This window comes from Populus alba, chromosome 19, assembly GCF_005239225.2.
Source record: "Populus alba chromosome 19, ASM523922v2, whole genome shotgun sequence".
Taxonomy (NCBI): Eukaryota; Viridiplantae; Streptophyta; class Magnoliopsida; order Malpighiales; family Salicaceae; genus Populus; species Populus alba.
Genome location: NC_133302.1, coordinates 706,054 through 715,170, shown reverse-complemented (window position 1 = coordinate 715,170; position 9,117 = coordinate 706,054). Strand labels below are relative to the sequence as shown.

The 9,117-nt window shown below is 38.4% G+C and overlaps 2 protein-coding genes and 1 long non-coding RNA gene across 3 annotated transcripts; 2 read left to right on the top strand and 1 right to left on the bottom strand.

Moving 5' to 3' along the window:
• Nucleotides 1-1,460: 1,460 nt before the first annotated feature.
• LOC118044944 (uncharacterized) lies at nt 1,461-4,220 on the top strand. Its single transcript, XR_004686877.2, has 3 exons — nt 1,461-2,050; nt 2,548-2,630; nt 3,857-4,220. It is a non-coding gene; the product is annotated as an uncharacterized lncRNA (long non-coding RNA).
• A 1,184-nt stretch (nt 4,221-5,404) lies between these two features.
• LOC140955145 (putative disease resistance protein RGA4) lies at nt 5,405-7,139 on the bottom strand. Its single transcript, XM_073406940.1, has 2 exons — nt 7,136-7,139; nt 5,405-7,089 (listed from the first exon to the last, which is right to left on the bottom strand). The coding sequence occupies exons 1-2, from the start codon at nt 7,137-7,139 to the stop codon at nt 5,405-5,407; spliced, it is 1,689 nt and encodes a 562-aa protein (XP_073263041.1).
• Nucleotides 7,140-7,948: 809 nt separating this feature from the next.
• On the top strand, nt 7,949-9,117 carry LOC118044941 (peroxidase 47). Its single transcript, XM_035053413.2, has 2 exons — nt 7,949-8,155; nt 8,418-9,117. The coding sequence occupies exons 1-2, from the start codon at nt 7,963-7,965 to the stop codon at nt 8,795-8,797; spliced, it is 573 nt and encodes a 190-aa protein (XP_034909304.1). The 5' UTR covers nt 7,949-7,962; the 3' UTR covers nt 8,798-9,117.

Sequence of the window (9,117 nt, the reverse complement as noted above, 5' to 3'; positions counted from 1 at the left end):
GGGAACCGGTCTGACTTTGTTGAAATCGGGTCAGAAAATGGGTGAACAGGTCAAAAAACCAATTCTGTACGGCGGGCGGTTCGCTGGGTTGAACCGGGAATATTCTGGGAATATTCTGTGGAATATTCTGTGGAATATTCTGGGGAATATTCGAGGAATATTCCTTCGGCTCGGCTGAGGCTGGAACGCGGCTCGGCTCGGCGCGATATACGGCTCGGCTTGTGGCTCGGCTGGACTCGGCTTATGGCTCGGCTAGGACTCGGCGTATACGGCTCGGCGCGACTCAAATATGGCGCGCGTGTGGCTCAGTCGTCTTCAACCTCGGGGCGCGTGGGATGCGCGTGGGAGATCTGGCTGAATATTCAGGCGGAGCGTGTGGGCTACCCTGAACTCCGATTTGGATGATTTTTGCGGCAGTGAGTTCGTATTGATGAGCTCTACACTGTGGAATGATCAAAACTTGTTTTTGACAATTTTGAAAATTCGGATATACCCCAAAACACTTCTGTTTTCCGACGAATGGGGCTCTGATACCAATTGTTGGTGGGAGAAACCACTGGTGGTGGCTTTGAGACACTCAGAGGGGATAAAACACACTGTTTTATTACACAAAACCGAAGCTTACAAATAAACACAAAAGCTTAAACAATTACACGCCCTCTCTCTCTCTTTCTCTTTCTAGTGTTCCTCTCAATTCTCTCCACACATATAACATAAGCTGGGCATTCTATTTATACACAAAATCAGAATACGAAAATTCAACCTTCAAGTGTGAAGGCGGCTGGCGGCTGTGGCAGCTGTGGGGGCGGCTGGCGGCTGCGGCTGGTGGCTGGCGGCTGGTCGGTTGGTGGCTGGTCGGTGGCAGCTGGTGGTTGCCTTCCTTGACCATCTAGAGGTTGAGTTTAATTCAACAATCTTGCCCTCAATCCTATAATCCTCCACGGGCAAAGGTAAGTTGTCCTGAGTATTTCTTTCACACTCTTGCTCTACTTGTTCACCAGGGATCAGGTCTCTAGGAAAACTAGAAACCCTATCAAGCTGAAAATTTTCCATGTTCGTCTGCACGAATTCTTGTTCTCCAGGTGAGGAAAAACACAATTCTGGTCCCGTTTCTACATCGGTCACTACATTTCCAACTTGACTGTTTTGTTCTAGCAAAGAGGTTGAAATTGTATTGTCTGCCCCATCATTGCTTGACGTAGCTGTGGTTTTAAGTTTCTTTTCTGGAGGACCGTCAACAGCAGTGAAAGCTGCGTCTCGAACAGGTTCTGGCACTTTGTCACAAATTGTAGTTCCACGCCTTTGAACTCCTGACCAATGAAGCTTGAACCTGGTAATCGGAGTTAGCTTGGAGAATGGATGCCCACAAAACGTACACTGCCTACTTTCACCAGTCTCCTTAACATACTCCCAAAATGGACCCTTTGGCAGAACCATTTTCTCCTTTTTTCTTCTGTGGCCTGCAGAGGGGAAAACAACAGATTCATTTATTTGGAGACAATACTAAAATAAGGATTACATTCCATGGAAGACAAGGAGATAAATCTCCAAAACAGACCTAAGCAAAGGAAAAGACTGCATGTATATATATATATATATACCTTCTGGTCTGATAATCTGATATTGTGTCTTCAAAAGAATGCCCTTGCCGCTGGGTTACAGAGATGATAATTAAAGTTGGTAGCAAAACAAGCTGTGAGAACAAAACAACAATTTCAGCTTTGAAAAACAGAAACAATCATTTAATTATTTTCCCTACATGAATGAGTGTTTAAGTTTCAATCATGTATCTACTTCTGATCAGTGGCTGATTAGAGATTTGGGAGCAACTACATCATCTGATAAATTATTGACAGATAAATTGGAATCCTGGCACCTACTGTCATAACTGACATTTCCGTCTCCTTTTATCTTCACCTTTCCTATTAAAAACCCCTTTCTACCCCTTGTTAAAATCTCTCACCAGGAAGAAGAAGAAGAAATGACAAGGAACAGAGTAGACGCCGAGTCTACTGCTGCTGCTAATACTGCTGCTGGTTTTTGTTAAATGGTATTAACTCGCGTTCCTTCTTTTTTTCCCTCTAATGTTTTGGGTTTTTCTTATTTTGTGTTATTAATTTGAATTTGGAGATTTTCAAGACACGTGGCTTTGATTTATTTCTTTTCTTATCGAGTTTTTTCCTGGGTTTTTTCTAAATTTGTGTTCTTGAATTGATTTTGGGGTTTAAAATTATGGGTTCTTTGAATTTTTTTAAGATTTCGAGTAACCCGGTTGGCTTTTTGAACAAATTATGCTCTGGGTGTTTCTAATTTTGTCTTCTTGGTTTGATTTTGGGTTTTCAATCACGGTTCTTTGTATTTTAAGATATTTTTGGATTTTTTGTATTTTGTCTTATTGGCTTGATTTTGGGATCTAAACATATGAGCTCTTTGAATTTTTGAAGAAATTGAGGTATCCAGTTGTTTTCTCAACAAATTCGTTTTCTGGGCTTTACGGAAATTACTGAAGTAATTCATGTTTTTTGTTTTTTGAATCGATACATGCAGTGGAGAGTGCGAGGAGGATGTGCCGGTGGCTCTTATAAGTTTCCACGGCTGTAGCCTTGATGGTAAAGTCAAGATGACTTCGGGTTAGCTCAGTTCCATAATCTTTGCATAATAAGACAATTATTTTTGTCATTTGCTATTGGGTTTTAATTGCTTGTTATGATTTAGATGCTCAAGTTGTTGAATAGCCAACCGAAGCTAAGAAGAAGCAGGCTAAGAGGCACTAATTTAGTTTTATTATCCGATTAATCAACTGATTATTTGTTATGATCTGGGGATTGTGAATAAGTGATTTGGTTTGTAGAAAGAAAGCAACCTTGACAGAGCCCCTGGATCTAAGTAGATTCTAAACATACAAACGTAATATTCAATAACTATGTCTTAACATGGAATATTAGTTAATATCTAAGTAGCAGAAACAGCACACATAAGGTCACATACATGTTATACTAAAATTCACGGACAAGTACTTAGGTTACAGGATGTCATTTCAATTCGAGCTCTAAAGTTCTTGGATACAAAATACATCAACATCCATTAATTCTAAATAACATAAAAATACAACATCAGGCTGTCGATCGAGCTCATAGAAACTTGTCTTGTTACAGTAACATGACTTACCATAAAAGATTGAATATTATCTCTTCGGGTATTATTTCTTTCTACTGGCGTTGATTCTGTCTTACATATTTGGATAACTGTTTAATCTTATTCTTGCCCTTCGATTCCTGGAGGGTCTGGATCAAGATGTTCCTAGGGTTAAAAAGAGAAATAGTGAAACCCTGAACAAAACAACAGGGGATTCTGTTAATTTATATATGTTGAGGTATGTTATGCCTTTCGCATTATAAATCAAAAGAATTATCTTATATATATGGAGGTGATTAGAGATAAACGTTCAGGATTAATGATAATTGCAATGAAATATGAGTACATCACATGAAGGTGGAAGGTGCATATTGAAAGAAAAAGGTTATTGGCTGATTATGGTCCAACAGAAGTGACTTTTAATGGTAAATTTGGAAAGAGCATTACCATTCAAAATTTCCTCTGGAAATGGCCACTCGTACAAGTTAATGCTTGACAGTCATGTTAATCTCATTAAACTTATCAAGAAGACAACACATTGCATTTCCAGGTTGGTAGATGGGCATGACAGTTAAATGACAATGAGAACATCACTTGTAATCTTCAAGTGTGATCCATTTATTATCTAATACTTTTGCATGTATGTGCTCTGCATTCTTATATTCGAGATCTTGACCGTGGTTTTCAAAGATAATTTCTTGCTGATGAGCACAATTTGCAGGAAGAGAAGAGAAAAATGGTTGCATCTGCATTTGGCAAAGATCAAAGTGGGGGTTCAGCTACTTGTCTCACCGTGGAAGATCTCAAATATCTGTACATGGTCTAGGACAACCCCCCTAATTCATTCACCTTGCTTCTCATTGCCATCTATTTCTAACTCAACTAGGAAAAGAGTCTGGAGCAAGTGAAACATGAATTTTGACCAGTTAGGAAACCAATGGCTGGACTTGTGAATGCTTGCCCATGTTTTTGGGTGTTTTCTTTTTTGTTTCCTGAGAGCCATGAGGTGTGTTTTCTCATAACCAATCAGCATCGAAATGAGGTGTGTTTTGGAATGGCGATCAGCTCTATTATTTTTGTGATAAGCTGCCAGCTCTATATTTATCTGCGAAAGACAACAGAAAACTGTGCAGGCCACACGTTTATCCACAATCCTGCAGGATAAACACTATTCTGCAGAAGCTTTAAATGACCAATCCATGGCTTTCTTCAGTCTTGGAGGTTCTACTGCATCTACAATTGTTAAAAAAGCCGATTTGTTATTAGTCTTGGAAACAGAAACAATACTAAACTACAAAATGCAGAATCGTATCATTGAATATACAGAGGGAATTTTTTTTAAAAATGAGACTGCTTCGTAGTTTCTGCAGTATTCACAAGATGAGCTGTGCTATCCATTTTCAGGTAATACAGGAAAGGATGCATGATAAGTAGTGGATATAAACTTTGAATGTACAGTAAGTATATTCAATGAATGCGATTATTATATTAGTGGAACCAATTATTATTATATTTTCAAGAATTCAGCAGCCTTAAAAACTAAAACATTTTTAAAATGTTTGATTAAATTATTTTATTCATAAAAAATTAAAATCTAAACTTACCTGCACACGTGTACCCTCTATACTATATCGATTGTTGGGATATGAAAAATCTTGGACCACTCATAGTCGTTCTCCTTTCTACAATTTTTTGAGAGATGTGGACATCTCCCCAAAATCCGCAATCCCTTCAGTTTGGAGAGTCGTTGAATGGCTGTTGAACTTGGCAGATACTTTAAGATTCTTACAATTATCAATCCCAAGATATCGAAGAGAAGAAAGGTTAGCCAACTAATCTGGCAAAGCTTCCTCAAATCCCTCTCCCCTGAAATCACATATTTCCAATCTCTCAAGGGCAGTGAGGTGTTGGAGTTGATGCGGTACACTCTTCAGTTTATCCCATCCACTCAAGTTGAGGTGTTGAAATGAGTTTAAAACTCCTATAGGAAATGTAAGGATATCAATGATCAGAATCATGCCACATGTCAAGTGATTACAGGATGCAGTAGTTAAAATACTGTTAGACAGTTAAAGTTGTTAGTACTGTTAGGCAGTTGGAAACAATTAGAAAAGCTATTAAACATTGAAGAAAGAAGCTGGTTTACATCTGCAGCTTCTGTTATAAATACATCTTCAATAATGTAAAATGGGTTAATGAAAAACAATGAATATATTAGTCTTCTTCCTTCAACTGTCAACTGCTCTCTCTGCCTTCTTCATTTCTCTTGTTAAATCTCTAGAATTCTTTCATTCAAATATGCTATCTTCACAGGAAAAGCCTCCAGCTCCTCTGAGAAACCACCGATGGCCAATTCCTTCAGTTGGGTGAGGCCGCCTAAGCAATCATCGTCTGGGAAATTACTCAAACTCCGACACCCACTGACTTCTAAATAAACAAGAGAAGGCAATTGTCGTAAACCATGCCAATCAATACTGCTGATCTTATCACAACCTCTTATCTCTAACCTTCGAAGGGAAGACAATTCTTGTAAATCACTGATATGGATAAGCTCCCTGCAATCCCATATGTACAATTCCTCTAGAGATGTGCAACATTGTAGTCCACTCGGAAGAGCTCCCAATTTCAAATTATACATCGACAATATTTTCAAAGAATATTTCAATTCTTGAAAATCACCGGGAATTGAGATCAACTCAGGGCAGCCATCTATATCCAATTTCACCAGAGCTGTGCAGTGTTGTACGCTTGGAATGGATGTCAGCTTTGGACAACCCTCTATGCTCAACAACTGAAGAGACGTGAAGCCATGAAAGTCACCAGACAAATATCTCAGTTCGTCACATCCTGCAATTTCAAATTCTACAAGAGATGAAAGACCACATATCGGAATGCTTCTCAACTTGCCACACCACTCAATGCTCAACTTTTCAAGACAAGGAAATACTTGATCACCTTCTCCACCTGGTACCATCCATTCTTCAAGACCATCCATACCCAACAGCCTGAGTTCTTTTAGTGCTGGAAACAGTACTTCTTCGCTGGCACTGCTACTGTAGAACTCATTGCCTATACATTTCACATTAGGCATTTCACTCATCTCTAGAATCTCGAGGCGAGAAAAACATCCATGTATTGGGAGTTGTCTGCAGTTGCTGCAATCTTTCAATCTCAGCACCATCAGATTATTGAGCTGCAACATAGACATCCATGATGGGAACTTTTCACCCCAGTAACCCTCAATTGTTAAGCTTCTTATGTCTGAGTGAGGCTGTAGAGCATCCAGCACATCCTCGATGTTAACACTGCTGTTACCTTCATCACTCCATTTAAACACCAATTTGTTCATTCTTTTTTCACCCAGTTTTGCCTTCTCGGCATCTTCTCTGTCTCTCACTCGCTCAAGACACCATATCTCCAATTCTCCTCTAAGCTCATTCAAACATCTCAGCTCTTCAATTTTATGATCTGGACCCACAACAAAGATTGGCAACGTTTGTAGACGTGTTAAGAAGCTCACATCAGCTGGCACTAGGTTTTTATCATCAAAATGAAGGTGTCTCAAGCTGACTAAATTTCTCATTTTCTTGGGAAGCTTTTGAAGCCAAAAACAATCAGTGAATCTTAATGTTTCCAAATGGTAGAGCTTTGTGATGGATTCTGGTAATGCTTTGATATTGGTATGGGAGACATCAAGATATCTCAAATGTCTTAGCTTGCAAATTGAATCTGGTAATTCTGTGATATTAGACCGTTGCAATTTGAGAGTTCTCAAGCTTTTGAATTTCCTAGACCGATTCAATACATCAACCATTGAGAAAACAGTACGCAACTTTCTAGCATCAACCGCTTGAAATGTTGACTCAACATCCCCACAAGAAATGAGATTGAGATGAAAAACATGAGATGCACCATCAACAGCCGAACCCGGCTCTGGATTTCTGCTTTTAAGACCTGTAATGCAAGATCATGCATCTTGCAACTTGTTACCATCCCATACTCATTGTAGATACAATTTTGTGCACCTGAAATTAAACAAGCACACGTGTACAAATATATGATTTTATTAAATATATGAATGGATACAATCTCTATGTAATTTATTCTTTCAAAAGAATATGGCAATCCTCTGATTCTTTCCTTGGATTTGACGTATGGTGACTTGATTTATTTGAGTAATCAAGCCAAGATTTGTGCTTTGCAAGAACGTGAATTTGAGCGTGTATTGCGAACCGAGATGTTGTGATTTGATGCTTTGAAGAGTACCTTGATTTGTCTTCAAAGTATTGTTGAAGAACTCTTATGGGGCGTTTTGACTTGATCCAACAGAGCTTCGTTCTTTGTAGACTTCAAGCGTAGATGAAGGAGGCTTGAGAACTCTTTGAGAGAGAGTTTCCTTGCTTGAAGAGCTTGTCTTGAAGAAAATTTGTATCTTCAGGAATTCAATCCCCCTACCTTTAGATTGAGGCCCTCTATTTATAGAGATCTGTAGGGGCTCTCAATTCCTTTTCCAATGCCACATGACTAAATTTTATTGGTTGGTCTTTATTGACGGGATATTGCATTTATGACAAGATATCTGATGGGATCTTGTATTTATGACAATATATCTTGAATATCTCATTCCAAGTGTCAACTTTTCTTTGGCTAAGAAATATATGAAGGCTCATTTATGTTCCATGTCATTTATTTCAATTTTATTTTATCCTTTTTTTAAAAGAATAAAATAACACATGGTAAAATTTGATTGGTAGAAAATTTGTGTTTCTACACTCATTCCTTTCAACATCTTGAAAAAGGGAATTTGTGTTTAACATCTACTGATATATGATGGTCTGGTCATGGTGGGAATTACAGTCAGGAGGTCCAGTATATGACATACCAAAAGGAAGAAAAGATGGAAGGAGGTCTAAGGTTGAAGATACTCTCATTGCGCCTGCTCCAACTTTTAATGCCTCGGAGCTCGTTAGAGTCTTTGGCCTCCGTGGTTTTAGTGCCCAAGACATGGTTGCCTTGTCTGGTAAGCGGTGACCCAATCACATATATATATATATATATATATATATATATATATATATATATATATATATATATGTGTGTGTGTGTGTGTGTGTGTGTGTGTGTGTGTGTGTGTGTGTGTGTGTGTGTGTGTGATCTTCTTTGTATTTAGCTGGACCTGGGATCAATCCTTAAAAGAAGGTTTCTTAAGGATGATTCTGCTCTAATTCTTTCCTTTTCTTCCCATGAAATCTTATAGTTTTGTGACGAATTGGTCTATGCAGGGGGGCACACACTAGGGGTGGCAAGGTGTTTAACGTTCAAAAATAGGTTGAGTGACCCTGTTGATCCGACAATGGATTCAGACTTTTCAAAGACTTTGTCCAAAACATGTAGTGGTGGAGACAATGCAGAACAAACATTTGATATGACAAGAAATAATTTTGATAACTTCTACTTCCAAGCATTGCAGAGGAAATCGGGAGTTCTTTTTTCAGACCAAACCCTATACAATAATCCAATAACAAAATCAATTGTCAAGGGCTACGCTATGAACCAGGCCAAGTTTTTCCTTGATTTTGAACAGGCAATGGTGAAAATGAGCTTGCTCGATGTCAAGGAGGGATCCCAAGGAGAAGTAAGAGCAGATTGTCGTAAAAATTAACTGAATGTTGTTGTGAAATGGTTCTTGTACGTAGATTAAGAGAATAGATTTGTCGTCCTTGTGTAGATTATTAAAAATTTCCTATAAATTTAAGCTGCTTGACTTTATGATGGGTGATAGCAATATGTAGCTAGCTTTAACCTTAGTATTTGAATATTTGAGATTTACAGTGTCCATATATCCTTCATGATGTTGCTGGATGACACTATATTTCATATGAAACAATTATATAGCTTTGACTTGGAAGGTACTTTGCATTTGTGTATTTGATGCTCCATGCTTTTGTGGGCTAACATAAACATCATTTATGGTCGCATAAA